General features: G+C 46.9%; 2 protein-coding genes across 5 annotated transcripts in view; both read right to left on the bottom strand.

The window, feature by feature from the left end:
* The window catches only part of LOC139331977 (dynamin-1-like), a 21,359-nt gene extending 14,350 nt beyond the window's left edge, over window positions 1-7,009 (bottom strand). For all 4 annotated transcript variants that reach the window (XM_070963601.1, XM_070963602.1, XM_070963603.1 and 1 more), the window contains exons 1-7: window positions 6,548-7,009; window positions 4,047-4,120; window positions 3,731-3,880; window positions 3,184-3,387; window positions 2,950-3,048; window positions 2,116-2,276; window positions 1-31 (exon numbers count right to left, since the gene is read on the bottom strand). The exon at window positions 1-31 is cut by the window's left edge and continues 112 nt beyond it. In XM_070963601.1, coding sequence (XP_070819702.1) covers window positions 1-31; window positions 2,116-2,276; window positions 2,950-3,048; window positions 3,184-3,387; window positions 3,731-3,880; window positions 4,047-4,120; window positions 6,548-6,708 — 880 coding nt within the window. In that variant the 5' untranslated portion in view covers window positions 6,709-7,009. The remainder of the gene's footprint in view (window positions 32-2,115; window positions 2,277-2,949; window positions 3,049-3,183; window positions 3,388-3,730; window positions 3,881-4,046; window positions 4,121-6,547) is intronic.
* Window positions 7,010-10,095: 3,086 nt separating this feature from the next.
* fhip2b (FHF complex subunit HOOK interacting protein 2B) overlaps window positions 10,096-20,000 on the bottom strand; it is a 28,215-nt gene continuing 18,310 nt past the window's right edge. The window contains exons 17-18 of the mRNA XM_070965338.1: window positions 19,900-20,000; window positions 10,096-10,986 (exon numbers count right to left, since the gene is read on the bottom strand). Coding sequence (XP_070821439.1) covers window positions 10,884-10,986; window positions 19,900-20,000 — 204 coding nt within the window. The 3' untranslated portion in view covers window positions 10,096-10,883. The remainder of the gene's footprint in view (window positions 10,987-19,899) is intronic.

Genomic DNA, 20,000 nt, shown 5'->3' with positions numbered 1-20,000 from the left:
GCAACGTGTCCCGGATGTGGTTGGTCAGTTGCTATGGTTACAATGGGAACAGAGAGCACACAATCTGACTTCGTCCTGAACATAGACGTAATATACGTAGACGCCTCATTGACTGACGCTTCCTATTGGAGCTGACGTTCAGCGCGGCCGCCATCTTGGATGGGTCTCCCATGCGTCTCCAGTGCATTTATTTCTATGGAGGAAGGTGTGTGTCCAGCTACACTTATCATCATAACTCCTCTCATTTTTAGCCGATTTTCACACGGTTTGGTTTGTTACAAACGTCAGAGATGTCGTTATGACACAGGACGCCGTCACACATTAAAAACAAATGCTTTCATGCCGAAATACTTTGTTAAAGAGCACAATACAGACATATGGTATGGCATATTAATAAATGTATAAATGAATTAATTTTAGATTTTAATTAAGAAACAGTTTGTTCATTTGATTTCTCTCTCTCTCTCACACACACACACACACACACACACACACACACACACACACACACACACACACACACACACACACACACACACAGTTTTCTCACAGCATCTCAGAAAACGGTTTTCCTAAATAAGGCACATGCACGCGTGCGCACACACACAACACACGCACAAAAACCAGACATCTTTTTGGCCAACTCATCATGTGTGTCGGCCCACAGACAACTGCTGCTTTCAAACACAAACACACACACACACACACACACACACACACACACACACACACACACACACACACACACACACACACACACAAAGCTCCCATATATTCCTGCTCAGCACAGTTTTTCCTTCTTTCTTTTTTTTGAGGCCTGGAAAAGTTAGCTTTAACAGTCCAGGTCATTCCAGCGTCGTACACTACCCGGTTAAGCTTGTAACTGGGGCTGGGAAGCTAAATAAAATAAAATAAAATAAATAAATAAAACAGGGGCATTGTTGCGCTCTTTACGTTGACTTCAGTTGGCTCTGCTGCTAGCGGAGACCCACCCAATATGGCGGCGACGCTGGATTACGCTCCAGCACGTAATGAGGCGTCTACGTATATTATGTCTATGGTCCTGAAGACAACCTTGATCATAGCGTCAGACATCATTTCCTGTTGACTGACCGCCGTTATCGTCCTGACCTAAATAGCATGTGGGTCACATTTGGGCCAGGATGGCGCTTGTGTACGAGCAGGTGTTTTCTTCTGGTTGTAGAAGAAGAAAGAAGAAGAGACGGCGGGACAATCCCCTTTATTTGTCACACACGACATGCAAGTTGGTGAAACTTGTCCTCCGCATTTATCCCATTCTGGTCGTCCTTCCTCGGCGGCAGGCCAGGAGCAGTGGGCTGCCATCCCACCGGCGCCCGGGAACCCAGTTCCTGTTCGTCACCATTGGTCAGGCGGTGGTCTTCTTGCATGTTTTTAGTGGGGGTTATTAAGGAGGAAACCCCGGGTGAACACGGGGAGAACATGCAAACTCCACACAGAAAGGCCCTTTTCCTTAAGCAGCAGGCACTGGAAGCATGGTGGACGACACGCCCCCCAGCGCCCACAGCGAGATTCGAGCCCAGGACCTTCTAGCTGTGAGGCGACAGTGTTACTACCAAGCCACCATGTTTGCCAGATGTGGACAGAACACAACATGCTGGTTTTATGGTGACTTTGGTCTTCTTGGATGTGGGCCATGAGAGCAGGTTTTACAGAAAGTTTCAGCTCGTAGCAGTGAGTCCTGACCACCCTGCACCATGTTGTCCGTCACTTTACAGAACATGTGGCCACCACATCTGACAACAGATCCTTCAACAGATCATGCAGATTCAGAGACGTGCTGCTGTGCTTTCATGCTGTAGCTGCTGCACACTGATGAAATGCCGGATTTCCATGTAAACAGACATTCTGTGGACCTTTAGAGGACCCTCAGAGGACATCCAGGCGGACTCCTGAGGACAGCACATTGATACCCATCTGAACATCTCACTCACGATCAAAGACAATGAGAGGACGAGGCAACTGAAACGACCCGTTTGTGTGTGTGTGTGTGTGTGTGTGTGTGTGTGTGTGTGTGTGTGTGTGTGTGTGTGTGTGTGTGTGTGTGTGTGTGTGTGTGTGTGTGTGCGCGCGCACCTGGTTGAGGACTTTCTGCAAGTGGGCGGTGCCCATGCGGTCGGCCAGGTGTCGGTATGCCGGGTGTGACAGGAAGAACTTCCTCTCAGCTTGCAGAGCTGCTGTGATGTCTTTCTTTCCATCGATGTCCTTCTGACTACGGTTCACCACCCCGATGTAACCTGACACAGTTCAGGGTCTGTTATCGTCTCTGTGTGGACACCTGGGGGTCCGTTACTGTCTGTACTGCAGTATTTTGTAATGGTTACTTGCAGGTTGACCTACATTGACCACTAATTACCGAGATATCTGATGTGGTGTTTGATTTTCTTCTAATCTGCAGTTCTTTGTGTCCCTCTGACCTGTGGAATTCCTCAGGGGTCAATCCTGGGTCCGGTCTTACACTTATACATACTCCATATCTATATATACATACTCTTAGACCCTTCACATGCTCCATTTCAGTGGTTTAATGAGTTTATGTCTTGGATGACTCATAGTTTCCTAAAGTTAAATCACAACAAAAACAAAGTTCTGGTCTTTGCTCAAAATGAGACCTTTGAAACATCACATCAGCACTGAGGCTCCCTGGATTCTAAGTCAAAGTTGGTTTCCACAGACCTCAGACTCAGTTTGGATTCCCAGCTGAACTTTGATAAACACCAAATCAATTCCTACAGTCTCCAAAAGCAGAATGGGAGCCTTCAGCTAACAAGCTCCTCTCCTGTGGAACCATCTTCCAGTCTTTGTCCAGGAGGCGGACACTGTCTCTACATTTAAGAGTCGGCTTAAACGTTCCTTTTTGATAAAGCTTATAGTTAGGGCTGGCTCAGGCTTGCCTCAATGTGTCTTTACCTCTGCGCAGTGGCAGCAGTTTGTTCTCCAGAATGTCTCTGGCGTCAGTTCCTTCATCCATCAGGTCCAGTTTGGTGACCACTCCGATGGTCCTCAGACCTGAACACACATATTCAAGCTTTATTTGAACCCATCGACAACAAGACGAGCCCCCACCACTCAAAAATAGTCGTCATTTTGCGTCTCTTGTGGTTGTCTATCAAAGGTAAAAAATCCCAGAAAAAGGACACTGACCTTGTGGGTCGACCTCCTTGGCGATTTTCAGAGCATCAGAGTTGGCGAGGTCAGAGTTGGCAGGGGAAACAGCCAATAGGAGGCAGTTCTCCTTGGTGACGAACTGCATGAGCATGTCTCTGATCTGGTGCTCAATGTCCGCCGGCTGGTCGCCCACTGGGACCTTTGTCATCCCGGGAAGATCCACCAGAGTCAGGTTCAACACTGACAACATGAACACAATGTATGTGTTTATCCTTTTGACGCTACTGTGGAATATTTACTTTGAGACGAGTTTCAGAAGCTCAGGAGAAGCAGAAATCACAACAAGAGGAGTTTGAAAGTAAAAAGGAAATAATGTCCCGTTCATTGACAGTCCACCACAGAGCGTCCAGAGGACAACATTCATCACGCTGAAGACGGCGACTGTGCGACTCTCACTTCTTCACAGCAAACGAGCTATGGTAGTGTGTGTGTGTGTGTGTGTGTGTGTGTGTGTGTGTGTGTGCGTGTGTGTGTGTGTGTGTGCGTGTGTGTGTGTGTGTGTGCGTGTGCGTGTGTGTGTTACCGTTGGGTGAGTAGACTCGCAGGTTTATGGGGACAGGACTGATCCCTTTATTGTGTCCGGTGATTCGATCAGTTTCCGCTTCGATCTCCTGACGAACTTCATCAAAGTCTGTGAACTTCTTCCCTTTACAGTGCAGGAACTCTCCAAACTCTGATTGACCAATCAACAACCAGTCACATGATCAGATCAGCAACCAGTCACATGATCAGATCAGCAACCAGTCACATGATCAGATCAGCAACCAGTCACATGATCAGGTTCACAGTGTCATCATGCATATAAACCTGTTTACAGTCTGCGGATGGTTGAGACTCACCTGTTGGACAGTTGATGAGCTGCAGCACCAGGGGGCGCCGAGTGACGATACCTGAACCACGAGGGAGGAAGTCTCTGAGAGGAGGAGGAAGAGCGGGAGGGAGAGGAGGAGGAAGAGCGGGAGGGAGAGGAGGAGGACATGTTTGCATTACCCATCTCTGGAATGGAATGAGCAGCATTTTTGGACATGGAACCACATGATCCAGGTTTACAGTCCCGGACTCTGCAGCCGGAGCAGAACCACATGATCCAGGTTTACAGTCCCGGACTCTGCAGCCGGAGCAGAACCACATGATCCAGGTTTACAGTCCCGGACTCTGCAGCCGGAGCAGAACCACATGATCCAGGTTTACAGTCCCGGACTCTGCAGCCGGAGCAGAACCACATGATCCAGGTTTACAGTCCCGGACTCTGCAGCCGGAGCAGAACCACATGATCCAGGTTTACAGTCCTGGACTCTGCAGCCGGAGCAGAACCACATGATCCAGGTTTACAGTCCCGGACTCTGCAGCCGGAGCAGAACCACATGATCCAGGTTTACAGTCCCGGACTCTGCAGCCGGAGCAGAACCACATGATCCAGGTTTACAGTCCCGGACTCTGCAGCCGGAGCAGAACCACATGATCCAGGTTTACAGTCCTGGACTCTGGTCCATCATGTTTCACTCAGATCTTATTTGAGCTGTAAGACCTGAATCCTCCACAGGGACTGCAGCATCATCACGACATTCTCAGTGTGTGTGTGTGTGTGTGTGTGTGTGTGTGTGTGTGTGTGTGTGTATTTGTGTAGGTGGAGAGCTGCAGTGTCTGATTCCCCTGCAGTCAGCACACACACACACACACACACACACACACACACACACACACACACACACACACACACACACACACACACCACGCTGTTATTGTCATGCAATGCTGCTTCGACCCTGCTGAGTCATGTGACCAACCGAAACCAATGAGATGAGAGATGCAGAGAGCAAGAGGCCCTCTTCATCGTCAAGATGAGGAGGAAGATAAAAATATTCAGCCAATCAGCTTCCAGCAGGAATCAAATTACAGACCAATGGAAGACCACGATGACAGGAAGTGAATTCAGAGTCTTTGTCTTCTGTTTGAGTGTCGACGATGAAGAGGATGATGAAGATGAATATGATGATAATGATGAAAATTATAAATGAGGAAAATTGTGAGGATGATGATGAAGATATTGATGATGAGGAGGATAAAGGTCAGCATGAAGATGAGGATAAGGATGAAGAGGATGGTAATGATGATGATGATGATGATGATGAAGATGCGCTGCTTCCTCAGCCTGCAGAGGAGGAAAGCAACTGAGTACAAGTACTGGAGTACTTTAGTTGAGTACTTCTATCTTATCACAGTACTGCAGTACAGTCCAGGCCTGTACATCCAGCAAAGCTGACATGTTTTTAACATCAGGTCATTTTTTACAGTGTGGTGTTTCTGCTGTACATGAACTGTTTCAGCAGTTTGACAAATTTTCTCATCAAATCAAATCGTTTGTTTGTTTGTTTGTTTGCCTCTGCTCGCTCTGCTTTGGTCTCCTCCAGCTCTTCAGCTGCTAAACGCTGCGCTGTGTCTGGTTAGTCACCACGCTGCCTGTTCAGAAATGTTTAGGAAACAGATCAATCCTGACCGATCAATCATTGGGATCGGAATCGTAATGGATGACAGATGAAAACATTGACCCATGTCGATATTCTGGTTTTATTCATGTCTTTGTCTCCTTGTTGACTGATGTGGGCGCTCAGTTTTGCAGCAGGTAAGTCTGATAAGGAGTTAGTGTCATTCAGCATCCGGTCAGACAGGCTCATCTTTGGTCCTCTCCTCCTGAACGTCTGCTGCTCAGACCACATGACACGAAACATTCACATCAATGACGTCAGCTCAGAGCAGATTCACCTCCAGACATCTTCTATGAGGAACGAAGCGAACGCTTGACCGACTGTCCCTGAACGCTCATTCAGACCTGACAGAACGATCTCACTGCTCATCTGGTCAGAAACCTGGTGGAACTTTGGCCTCAGAGTTCAACCTGAAGTCACAGAGAGCCAGAGTCCGAGCACGAGTCCACGTCGAGCACTTTAAAAACGATCCACAGCGAAGCTCTTGTCTCAGGTCTGCTGGAGTCTGAACAAAGACCCAGAGACCAGGACCAAACCGGAACACAACAGTTGTCAGGTGTGTTGACTGACCTTCACCCTGTGAAGAGCTGGAATTCAGAGAAATCAGCCAAAATAAAACATGAAGCTCACTGTCATATTTCATATTTCACATCATCCAGCTTCATTGAGACCCGCATCGTGTTCCGCCTGCGGATTTCTACAGCGGGTCAGCCGGCCTGCACTCAGCCGGGCGGCTTCAAGCTCTATTACAGCCGAGGCAGGAGTCACGGGCCGGCCTGGACGGACAGACAGACAGACAGACAGGATGACAGACAGGATGACAGACAGACAGACAGACAGACAGACGCACTCACTTGCCCACGAAGTTCTCCAGCACGGAGCTCTTCCCGGCGCTCTGCCCGCCCACCACCGCGATCTGCGGCAGGTCGAGGTTCGAGTTCTGGCCGATGGAGGCGAAGGCGTCCTGGAGCTTGTTCACCAGCGGGATGAGCTCTTCCATCCCCCGGTTCCCCATGGCGGAGACGGGCAGGTGCGGAGGCGGAGAGGCTGGTGGAGGACCAGTCAGACAGACGGGCAGGCAGGCAGCAGTGAGACCGGCAGGGATGCAGCAGCTGTCTCCCTCCTCCTGTCTCACGTCATCACGCTCTCCTCGATCAGTTGATGAATCTGATCAGCTGATCGATAATCGAGCAGATGTTAATATCGATGATGAAGAGCGTCCCGCTGTGACCTTCAGCTCCGCTCTCCTCCTCCTCTTCCTCTCTCCTCCGCTACATGGAGGGACCAGCCCACCACACACACACACACACACACACACACACACACACACACACACACACACACACACACACACACACACACACACACACACATCCGGTTTAGACCTTCATAATAAAAGTCCTCTGGAGTCAGTTGTCCGTATTTAACCTGACGCAGTGATTCGGAGTCTCGGTCTTTGTCTGTTTTTCTTTCTGTCAGCACTGATGAACGTTTTTATTATTCTGCAAACTGAACTGATTCATTTCTCATATTTAAACAGTCTAACATTCATACCTGCAGACGCTATGTTGTCCATGTTGGTCCTCAAGTGGAGCTCCTGTCCATCATGTTTGTAGTAAAGACGAATGGACTCATATTTAACAGCTGACATCATGAGAGACAGTGGACTTTCCTGACCCAATGAAGCGGCACGATGGACCAGGTGCAGGTTCAGGTTCAGCTCAGAGTCCCAGCTTCAGGACTCGGACTGTGACACCTGTGATCTGCCGCATCAGCCTGTTGTCTCCAGCCCACGGCGGGGACATGTGGACTCAGAGCGTGTGGACACGGTCCCTAAGCTGGCAGTGGACCGTGGCCTGGGCTCCGTGCGGACAGCATTGTGATTTGTTGGTAACTTGCCTTCAGTTCAGGATCACGCTCATCCAGATGCACATGTGACGAATTAAAGAAGCAGTCGGCACGTCGTCTGCCTGAACCAGATCAGAGAGAACGGAGGACTCGGCGAGCTCTGCTTCCGTCCTCGAACGACAGCTGCAGTCCGTCTGAGATCAGCTCCGGACCTGCTGGCGTCCTGGCGGTTGGTGCTGAATGTTGTCCTCCTGACAGATTAAGACGTATTGAAGACTGATGAGGGACACGGCTGGAGTATCAGCGACCCTTTGAGGTCATCTGATAAGACTCTGCTGGACTAACTGCTCGCAGTCCTGCAGGCGTCTGCGAGCTTCCACTGGAGTCGCAGCCATTTTTGACTCAAGCCTATGAATGAACCCTAAAGCTAAACTCAGTTTTAACTCAAACCTCGTTCTTACTCTTTGACATCAAACCTGGAAAACAGTGCAGCTGCTTTTGTTTGTTGTCCTGTTCGTCTCCTTCAGGCTTCGTCCTGAAAACAGACGAAGTCTTTACTGTCATTTCAACGTTCACGTGGACGTGGACGAGGACACCCTGAGGACCGCGTGGCTTCCTGCCAGGTCACCACAGACCTGACGGTGACTTTAAGCTGCGCTAACCTGACTCCTCCTCACCGGATCACCTGGATGATCAGGACACGGGTTCTCAGGTGTGACGCTCGAAAGAAGACAACAGGCTTCAGAGCGTCCCCGGCGTGTCTTCACGCGTCTCATTTTAATGGCACTGTCAAACCAAACAAACTGACATGAAGATGAAGATGATGAAGATGAGGAGCCTGAAAACAGGTTTAATGAACCTTTAGAGGAAACAGTGAGAACACAGAGAGCTCAGACTGAAAGGCTGCTGACACACAACTGAAGAAGAAGAAGGAGGAGAGGAAGAGGAAGAGGAAGAAGAGGAGGAAGAAGGAGAAGAAGAGGAAGAAGGAGAGGGAGAAGAAGAGGAAGAAGAGGAGGAAGAGGAGGAAGAAGAGGAGGAAGAAGGAGAAGAAGAAGGTGAAGAAACACACATGAAACACAGGACATGCCCACAAACATTCACCAGCAATCAGGTCCATTCTTCCTCCTCCTCTTCCTCAAACGCCACAACTTTATTTAAAATCTCAAAAAATAGTTTTTATTTTTACCAAAGTTTCACAGATTCAACACAACCTTGTGTGCGTGCGTGCGTGCATGTGTGTGTGCGTGCGTGTGTGTGTGTGTGTGTGCGTGTTTTCTGCTGTATGAACTGAGGTCTTTTTCAGGTTTCTGTACGTCTGTTTAAATGAAGATGTGTGGTACAACCCACGAGTACTGAGTACTCAGGTGAGAATGCAGTGATGTCGCAGTACTCAGGTGTACTCCCTCCATGAGGTGGTCTTTGATGTCTTCATATCATCAATTATTAAAAAGTCAAACATTCGACTGAAAATCTGATGGTGAAAAAACTCTGAGTGATGGACAGGAGTCTGGTGACACGCTGTATGTAAATATATGTAAATATATGTAAATATATGTAAATACACGAACCTGAACACCTTCACTGAAACAGTCGTTCGTCTTCAGCTAAAAACGAGTTTCAGGGTTTTGAAATCTTCACTTCCTGTTTCTCTTCTGAGTTCTGACCTTTTTGACAAACAGCTGCAGAGTTCTGAGGTGACGTGAGTTAGAGCTGGGCGATAAAAACGATAGCGATATGTCTCGCGATAGACGCGTCATCAATATAAAATGCGTTCGATAAAGCATTCGATATTTTTTTTTTCTTCGTCAGAAGAAACCTGAAGTTGTGAAGCGAGATTGGTTGCATGAACAAAGGCACTCGCTCTCAGGTAACCAAGCAACGTAGGGAGTGATCGCTAATCAGTGAGAGAGACACGCTAACAGCCAATCGTGTAACATTATCAAGTTCGGTTGCGCCGTGTCGTTGTCACGTGTTTGATGCTCCGCGAGGAGTGAGATGAGGAACAGAAAGTGAGCGCTGCAGCGAGCGAAGAATAAAACAGGGAAAGTCAGCTCAGTTTTTGGATTTTATAAGTCGGACCGTCGTCAGACCAATGTGGTCTGTAACTTATGCAAGACTGTCGTCCCCACCAAGACCAGTAACACCACAAACTTATTGAACCAGCTTAGCCGCGCTCACTCTTTGGAGCGCAGCCGTATTCGCCAACGTCCGCCAACCGCAGCAGCACCGACAAGCAGCTGACCGCCATGCAGAGGTATCTGCTTCAGTGCCTGATGACAAATCATCTAAAAGACACGAAGACGTAACGGAGGCAGCGGCATCTCATACAGCTAAAGACACGCTTCACTGAGCACTGAGGAGAAGCCAGCTTACAAACAGCTCTTATAATAAAAATATAACTGAACAGTTCATGTATGTTCAGAGGAAGAAGAGCGACTGAAGTTGTTCTTATGTCTAGGCTGGTTTTATAGTTCAGTCAGTGTTACTGTGCTGTCATCATGTTTGTTTGTTTGTTACTGATGTCAAGTATCTGCTTTGTTTACAAAACACTGCACATATCTGAAAACATTTTATTCAGCAGAAGGTGAATCAGTTTGTGAACTTTCTGCACGAAACCTGCAGAAAAAAAGTTCTCAGGTTTCTCTGTTTACATTTTTACACTTTGTTTACATTTATTATTTGAGTGTTTTCCATGGTTGTGTTGACATTTCCTTTCCTTTCTGCCTTGATAGCTGAGGGGATTATAATCAGAGGAAGGTTCAATTTAAAATAAAAATGTTTAAATTGAATGTATTTTTCTCCTGGTTCTTATTTTAAATAGGTCATAAAAATATCAATAATTATCGATATCGACCGATATAAAACACTTATATCGTGACAGAGTTTTCAGCCGTATGGCCCAGCCCTAACGTGAGTCCACATTCAGCAGAGCCTCACCTGAAGGAGGCGGCGGTCTCTGGTCTTACAGGAGGAGGCGGACTGACGTTCATCTGGACTCTGCTGGTCTGTTTCAGACAGCAGAAACCATCAAACAGATTTATGATCCATTCTAAAACTACAATAAATAACTAAAACCGTGATGTCACAGTGATGTCACCGTGAGTCAACCAATCAGAGTCAGGATGAGGTCCATTAAGGCTGAGACGATGAGACGCTGCAGCTCACCGAGAGGCCGAAGGTTCAGAGAGTCCGGGTGGACCATGAGCCTGACCTGGTCCAGACAAACCTGGTCCACATCGCTGCACTGGTTCCCCGTCACTCGGTGTGTCCTCAGGGCGGATATGCAGACGTACCTGGTCTACCTGTACATGAGTCTCTAGCCCAGGTGGTTCAGGTGTGTCACTGCTGGTCCAGGGGCAGTTTGACGAAGGCAATGGCGGCCAGCTCCTTACAGAACTCCTCGAGGACGATGAGTCCTCTGAGCAGGGTCAGGTGCTCCAGCCTGAGGACACATCCGCAGGTCAGCACAGGTGAAACTACAAACCTACTTGTTACATCTTCATGTCAGCAGGTAGGACCTCAGGACAGGAAGCTCCTGATGACGGTCCGTACCTGCGGACAGGAAGTGGCTCTCAGTAAACCTCCTGTGGTCTCGGTGAACTGCTCCAGTGTTCATCAGTGGAACCCGATCAGATAAATCTCAGACCTGAGGCCCAGAGCGGGATGTGTTTTCACACCGCGGGGGCTCACCTGTCAGGCCCTTCAACACCTTGTTGATCGCACCAACCACCTCCAGAGCGTCCCTGGACGCTCAAAGCCCCACGTCTTCAGGCAGCGTGGCACTTCTCGTGTCTCTGCTCGAGCGGCTAAGATTCAGCATGGATTTGGAGGGGACACCAGGGCCCCCCGAGACCACAAGAGGCAGCAAAACCCCATCCAGACCACACACACGCTGGTGTTGTGTCCATGTTCAGGACAGGACTGGCCGTGTCTGCAGTCCACAGACCAGTGAAGACCAACCTTCTTTTTTACTCTTTATTCATCAACATGTAAATAGAACATGAGATCATCATGGGTGGTACAGTTAAAAGTATTCTATTACACATACATACTGTACATACACATACATCATAGCCAAATGTCAAATGTCACACTTTTCAAGGCGCATATTCGATCCATTTTTCCCAGCGTTCCATACACTTCTCCAACTGGAGTCTTAAAATAAAAGTACGTTTCTCCATACAGTAAATTTCATGAATGATCCCGTGCCACTGGATCAGTGTTGGAGGATCTGCTTGCATCCACCTTCTGGTTATGGCTTTCCTACCACTAGCCAGAAGAATCTTCAACAAGTATCTGTCCTTATGCGAGACTGTTTTCGGAATTTTGCTGAGATATAAAACAACAAAAGAAAATTCCAAATCCGCTCTTAGAATTTTATTAATTTCGGTTAATACCTCCCTCCAAAATAACTGGATTTTCGGACAGGACCAAAAAACATGAACATGGTTAGCCATAGGGGTCCCACACTGTGTCCAACAAAAGCCTCGGCTCTGTGTGCCTGTTCGTAGTGCTGTTAATTTAGGAGTTATTAAAAATCTCACTGCTTTCTTCCAGCCGAACTCTTGTAGAGATCTGGAGTTTGCAGTGGTTGCCTGTGTCTCACATATTTCTATCCAGGTCTTTTCTGATATTTGTGTTTCTGACTCTAACTTGCAGGTATCTATGGAAGTCCTGCTTCTCCAGTCCAAATGTGGCTGAAATAGACTCATAACTCTGAAATTGACTGTTTGAGATGAGGGAACAAAAGGACGTGATCCCTCTCCTGACCCGCTGTTTAAAGCCCCTGTCCAATCTAGCAGGTTCAAATTCTGGATCATTACTATCCAACTCAAGACTCTTACCTGTTTCTCTATTTGTAACTTCCTCAAAACCTTAAACCATAGTTTGAGAGTGAATACAGTCCATTGATTCAAACTGGTATAATATTTTTCTGCTTGGTTTTTATTTCCTATAATAGATTGTATTGGAATTTTGAACTGTGTAGTTTCCAAGCATTTCCATTTAGATTCATAATTTGGAGAGCACCAGTATACGAAGGGTTTCAACTGTGCAGCATAGTAATAATCCTGTAAACATGGTAAAGCTCTCCCTCCCTTCTCTTTTTTTAGCTGCAGAGTCTTGAACTGGACCCCAGGTCTTCTACTGCTCCAAATGAACCTCGACATCCAGGCGTTCCACTCATCAAATTGTTTTTGGGGCACCTCTAGAGGCAAAGACTGGAAGAGAAAAAGAAGCCGTGGCAGCACATTCATTTTAATGATTTCTATTCTATTACTCATGTCCAGTGGGAGGAGTGTCCATCTAGAAATATCAGATTTGATCTCCTTATTAATGGGGCCGTAGTTATTTTCAAAAAATTTTGACATATCTTTAGTAAGGTTTATTCCTAAATATTTTATTTTGGGCGAATCCCGTTTAAAATTGTATTTCCCTTTAATATCTGGGTGGGGAATATAGTTAAATGTGAGGGTTTGGGTTTTTTGGATATTAAGCTTATATCCAGAGTATAAATTCTATTCTTTTGAGTCTGGGCTTGTAATAAAAAGCAAAACATCATCTGCAAACATACAAATCTTATGTTCCTCTCCTCTAATCATAGTCCCCTTTATCCCAGAGTCCTCTCTAATCGCTTGAGCGAGGGGTTCGATAAATAATGCGAATAGGGTCGGACTCAGGGGACAGCCCTGGCGTGTCCCTCTTTCCAAATGAATAGTTTGCGACAGGTGTCCATTAACCCTAATCCCGGCTGTTGGAGAAAAGTATAATGCTCTAATACATTTAATAAAACCATCTTTGAAGCCGAATCTTGCAAGTTCCCTGTATAAATATTCCCAACCCACCGAGTCAAATGCCTTTTCAGCATCTAGGCAGATTAAAATTGCACTGATGTTTTCTGATGTAATATGACTCACCGCCTGTAGAGTTCTCCTTAAATTATCCTGTGTCTGTCTGGGACAGTGGACTCCAGTCTCCTAGACAGGACTGAAGCAAATAATTCATAGTCTACATTTAAGACTGATATTTGGTCTGTATGAGCTGCATTCATTTTTATCTTTCCCTTCTTTCAGGATGATAGAGATAACTGCTTCCTTCCTGTTCTCAGTGTATGGTTGAAACAGTTAAGGTGTTATCTGTTCTTTAAAGCCTTATTAGCCTTATTAGCTTTCAATCTCCAAATGGCTTTGTTCAGTTCTTCTGCCGTGATCTCAGTCATAATTTCTTTATTTTGTTGTTCTCCTATAGACGGTAAATCTAGTGAACTTAGAAAAGTCTCTGTTGTTGTAATATCGACCATGGCCGGTTGGTTATACAGTTCTTTATAATATAGTTCAAAGCATGTTGAATGTCCTCTGATTCACTGCAAACTTTTTGTGTCTTGGGGTTTCTAATCTTATAAATCATATTTTTCCCCGCTGTTTTCGAGGAGAGTAGTTTCATTGCCCTATGTCCTGTCTCATAATACTTTTCTTTAGTGAATTTAAGTTGTTTTTCTATTTCTTCATCGTATATACCATTTACATCCTGTTTAATTTCGTTTATTTTAATTAATATTTGTGGATCTCTTCGTTCCATGTGTCTAGTTTCTAATGCCTTCATTTCCGCTTGTAGCTCTACAAGTCTTCTGTTTTTCCTTTTTACGAAAAGCTGTGAGGGCAATAATTTTGCCTCGAACAACTGCCCTCAGAGGGTAAGGGTATACACATTAAGTAGGGGGGGGGGGCATACACATTAAGTAGGGGGGGGGGCATACACATTAAGTGGGGGGGGGGCATACACATTAAGTGGGGGGGGCATACACATTAAGTAGAGTTACTTCTTCATTGTATGGGTGAAAAGATGGCGCCGGTGTGTGTGGCTGCTCGTCTCTCGCTCTCTCTTTGGTGTGTGTTTTTGGTGTTTCTAGTTTTTGGCACTCTACAGACCAAGTCTCTGCTGGTGTACGATCGCCAGTCTCTCCTGGATCTTCGGCATAATGTCGTGGATCTAAGTGTGTTTGACTATGGTGGGCAAAAAACCTTGCCCCCGCTCCTGTCGGGGATCCCGACTCATCTGCTCCGGGCCTCGGCCTTACCTGCCCGGCGGAAGCGTCTCCGTCGCCGCGGTAAACGCAGCGGCCGTCTGGTAAAGCTAAAGGTCTGCCTGGCACTGCCTTCTTCCATCTCCCGGACAGGACATGGATTATTCCTCCCTTTCGTTGTGTCCCGGCGCTTCCTGGACCCCGTCGACGCCTACCTGGTACCTGTTGCCGGTCTGGATGAGGGACTCCGGCCCCGCCGCCCCTGCTCTCCTCGGCTCCGCCAGCGCGGGGTGAACCTCCGGAACTTGAGGACGCTGCTCCGGGCTCCCCGGTCCGCCGAACCACAGGCCCCGTCTCCTGCCAGGATTGGCCTGGTGAACGCCAGATCACTGGCAAACAAGACGTTCATCCTGAGGGATTTCTTCAGCTCCCGTGGCTTGGACTTCCTCTGTGTGACGGAGACCTGGATCGGTGCTGGTGAGTGCAGCGCTCTTGTTGAGCTTTTACCGGCTGGCTGCTCTTACTTTAACTCCCCGCGGACATTGGGCCGTGGAGGAGGAACAGCGACTGTTTATAAAAACAGCTTTAAATGTAAGCAGCGCCCTGTTTCATCTCCATTCTCCAGCTTTGAAGTGACTTTATTTGAGGTGGGTCGCTTCGACCCGGTGCTGTGCGCCGTCATCTACCGACCCCCCAAATACAACAAGGACTTCCTGAATGAGTTTTCTGACTTTCTGGCTGGAATCATGCCCAACTATGACCGTGTACTGTTTGTTGGGGATTTCAACATACATGTGTGCTGTCCGGATAAACCGCTGGTGAAGGACTTTTTCAGCCTTATTGACTCTTTTAATCTGGTACAGTGTGTGTCTGGTCCCACACACGAACACGGACATACATTAGACCTGGTTCTGTCTCACGGGGTGTCTGTGTTTAACCTGGAGGTCTGTGACAGTGTGTTCTCTGACCATATGCCTGTGTTATTTGATGCTGGTTTCTCCTGCGCTGCAGTCAAATCTGGCGCTCCTGCTCGGCGCTGTCGGGTTTTTAACCCTCTCACTGCCAGTCAGTTCTCTGCTGCTTTTGACCAGCTCTGTGTTCCTTCTGACTCGACTCCGCCTGATACTGAGGAGCTCAGTTCTTGGTTTCACTCCTCCTGTAAAGCCATTCTGGACTCTGTGGCTCCATTAAAAACTAGGCAGCCTAAAGCTAAACCTGAGCCTTGGTTAAATGACAGGACTCGTGCAGCTAGACGGGAGTGCCGTAAAGCTGAACGCAGGTGGAAGAAGGACAAGCTGCGGGTCTCACTTCAAATCTTAAAGGACTGCTGGCGCCAGTACCAGAACATTGTCAAAGAGACCAAAAGAGAACACCTGTCAGACATCATTGTGTGCAATCGCCATAACCCACATGTGTTATTCAAAACCATCGACTCTGTTTTAAATGCCCCACAGTCTGTTGGTATTGAAGCATCCCCTGAACTGTGCAATAACTTCCTGCACTTTTTCATTGATAAAGTTGTTAGCACAAGGGCTCTCATCTCAGCTCCTGCATCTGACCCCTCTGTGTCTGTTCCCTGCCCGGCTGTGTTTGATAAGTTTGAACCTGTGACTCTGTCATATTTAGAGGATCTGGTCAGCCATATTAAGCCATCAGGCTCCCCTCACGATGCTGTCCCTCCTCATTTCTTTAAAGAGGTTTTCCCCAGTATAGGGCAGCTGGTCCTTACCATTATTAACAGCAGCTTGTCTTTTGGTGTTGTCCCCAGAAGTTTTAAACACGCAGTAGTGCAACCCCTGCTGAAGAAACCTGGTCTTGACCCTGCGATAGTGGCTAATTTCAGGCCCATCTCCAAGCTGCCTTTTATTTCAAAAATCCTAGAGAAAGTTGTCTACGCTCAGCTGAAGTGTTTTCTGGATGAACATGATATTCTTGAGGTCTTCCAGTCTGGTTTTAAAACTCTACATAGCACAGAATCAGCGTTACTCAGGGTCTTCAATGACATCCTCCTGGCTAGTGATTCAGGTGACTGTGTGATTCTTGTCTTGCTGGACATAACTGCTGCCTTCGACACAGTGGACCACAATATTTTAGTATCTCGGCTGCAGCATCTAGTGGGCATCTGTGGTAGTGCACTGGAATGGTTTAAGTCACATCTGGCAGACAGAACTATGTGTGTGAACACTGCTGGTTCTGAATCTTCCTCTGCTGCTCTCCTGTATGGGGTTCCACAGGGCTCAGTTTTAGGCCCCCTGCTCTTTTCATTGTATTTACTTCCTCTGGGTTCCATCCTGAGAAAACATGGCTGCTATGCTGATGACAGTCAGATATATGTGCCACTGAAGAAAAAACATGCTTTCTCTATTAAACAACTTCTGTTATGTCTTGACGACATCAAAGCCTGGATGGCCCTGAACTTTTTAAATTTTAATGAAAATAAAACGGAGGTGTTGATGTTTGGACCCAGTGGCCCCTGTGAAACCCCCCCTGTTGATTTGGGCCCCTTGGCTCTATATGTGAAGCCAACAGTCTCAAACCTGGGTTTTAAGATGGACGGTGATTTTAAATTGGACGTCAGATAAGTGCAGTGGTCAAATCGAGCTTCTTCCATCTCAGGCAATTGGCAAAGGTGAAGCCTATTCTCCAAAGTCAGCACTTTGAAACAGTGATTCATGCCTTTATTACTTCTCGGCTGGATTACTGTAACGCCCTTTATTTTGGAGTCAGCCAGTCTTCCCTCTCACGTCTCCAGTTGGTCCAGAACGCTGCTGCTCGTCTCCTGACTGGACCACGTCAGAGGGAACACATAACGCCGTCCTGGCCTCCCTCCACTGGCTGCCTGTGCATTTTAGAGTTCACTTTAAGATTCTTTTATTTGTTTTTAATCTTTAAATGGTCTCGCCCCGCCTTACCTCTCTGAGCTGCTTCATCTTTACGCTCCTGCTCGGTGCCTCAGGTCGGCTGATCAGCTGCTCCTGGAGGTACCGAGGTCAAAGTTGAAGCTCAGAGGGGATCGTGCCTTTTCTGTCGCTGCCTCAGGATTATGGAACGACCTACCTTTGTGCATCAGACAGGCCCCCTCATTGTCCATTTTTAAAACTCGTCTTAAAACACATTTTTATTCCTTGGCTTTCGACCAGGCTTGAGACCTTGCTCCTGTTTTATTGTGTCTATTGTTTTTATTGTTTGTCTTAGATTTTAGGTTTATTTATTTTATTTATTTATTTATGTTCCTATGTGCAGCACTTTGTCACAGCTGTGGTTGTTTTTTAAAGTGCTTTACAAATAAAGTTGAGTTGAGTTGAGTTGAGTCTAATTTACCCTTCACTAAAACAAACCTCCCTTCCTTGTCTTTCACTTCTGAAATAAATTCAAAATTTACTGCATTAGGGATCAGTATAGCCACTCCCCTCCTACGGGCTGATTTATGAGATGAGTAATAGGTATTTTGAAATCCAAGTTTTTTAAATTTTTCATGTTCTGAAGAGGACAAATGAGTCTCTTGCCAAAAAACTACCTGCAGCTTTTCTCTTAGCTCATTTTAGCGATAATTTTACTCCTTTTGACAGGGTTATGCAGCCCATTGACATTTAGTGTGACTATCTTATATTCCTGATGATGCTCATACTCTTTTCAACCTGTGTACACTTGTGTAACATTACCCATGATATCCCGAACAAGGACAGTGAACAAAAAAACAGCAGAACAAAAACCAAAGACTTCCAAGTCCGAAGTTCACATAAAACCTCAAGTTGAGAGGGGATCCTCGTGTCCGTCGGGGGCCTCTCATCAGTATCAGAAGAGATACTGTGCATCTCCAAGACCGGCGTAATGTTCCATCTTGTCAAGTACAGTAAATAATAATATGTATTCTCTGTAAATTGGCAGAGAGTTGAGAAACACAGGAATTATCTTCTCAGGTAACGTTTAGCAAAGAAAAATCTAATTCCTTAATAGGTTGAAAATTAAGTTGTAGGAGCATTTTCTTTTCGGGTATAAAAATTCAAAATAAGTGAATTTGAGTCGTAGCCCTCCTTTAGTAAATAAACAAAAATTAAAGGCTCAGAAGCCCAGGTGTCGTCATCTTAGGTAGGCTATGTAGTTCAAATTTAGGTAAATTTAAGTAAAAACGGCAAACTGCAGTATCGTAGATCTGTGTGCCGCTATCAAAAACAACTTGGCTGGATGTGGCGTTTGGAAGCGGATCCCTTTGGCTTTAAGCTCTCTCAATATGCCCACATGTGCCTTTCTTTTCTTCAGTATTTCGGGGGGGTAATCTTGATCAAAATAGATCCTTTTCCCCTCGTAACGAACATCTTTCTTCTTCCACGCCGTACGCAGTACCTGTTCTTTCACTCTGAACTCCAGGAAGCAAATCACCAGTGATGTCGGCGGTGCGTCTTGAGGAGGCTTTGGGTGAGCGCCCGGTGGCAGCGCTGTATTCCGAGGTCCATGTCCGCGACCGGCAGGCCGACTTCTGACTTTATTAGCTTCGTTACAAACTCCGACAGATTGGACCCCTCTGATTCCTCCGGTACTCCGTATATACGGAGATTGTTGCGGCGCGAGTGTGCTTCTAGCTCGGTTAGCTTAGCCTGCAGGGCCTCTTGGTTATCCAGCGCCTGGGCGAGAGCCTCCTTCGCTGCCATATTCCAGTCTTCAATGTCAGATATGCGCTGCTCGGCCTCGCCCACTCTTGCTATGGTGGCTTGTAGCTCACCTGTAGCTTCCTCGAGTTTTCGGTTGATTTCTCCTCTAAACTCGTTCAACTCCTTCTTCACGTCGATACGAAAGGAAAGTCGAAATTCACTCATTTCACTTTTAACATCCGACCTGAGCGCACGAATCTCGTTATAGATGGCCTGCATGACGGGGTTAGCTTCTTCCTCGTCAGCGCCGCCATTGTTCTCATAACTTCCTCGTCGCTGTAGTATTTTCCTTCGACGGTCTCTCCTCTTTCCCGTCTTGAACCTTGTTTACCTTGTTTACTCTTTTTTTGCTTATCCCCTTCCATGTTAAGTTTCTGGCAGTTTTTTAAAATCTAATGTTCTTCAAAGGGGATAAATCTCCAACCGGTGAGGAGCGGGCTGTTTAAGCTGCCGTTCGCTTCAGCGTCACCACCGGAAGCCCGAAGAAGACCAACCTTTTTAACCACAGGGACGGAGTCCCGCCTCATCAGCTAGTCTGAAGTGGATTTTGGAGACCAGTGTCACACATCACATGAAGACCCGTACGTCAACCAGGACACACAACTGAGGACAGTCAGAGAGGCTGAGGGAAAGACAGGGGGACAGACAGACAGACAGACAGACAGACAGACAGACAGGTATTTACCCTGTGCTGTGGTCCAGTCCCAGCAGGTGTCTCCTAACGTTCAACAGTCTGTCTGTCAGATTGGAGACCTGCTGGATCCTCTGCATCAACTCTCCCATCAA

This window comes from Chaetodon trifascialis, chromosome 6 (assembly GCF_039877785.1).
Source record: "Chaetodon trifascialis isolate fChaTrf1 chromosome 6, fChaTrf1.hap1, whole genome shotgun sequence".
Classification (NCBI taxonomy): Eukaryota; Metazoa; Chordata; class Actinopteri; order Chaetodontiformes; family Chaetodontidae; genus Chaetodon; species Chaetodon trifascialis.
Note: the sequence above shows the minus strand (reverse complement) of the source record. Positions and strands in the feature narration are given on the sequence as shown.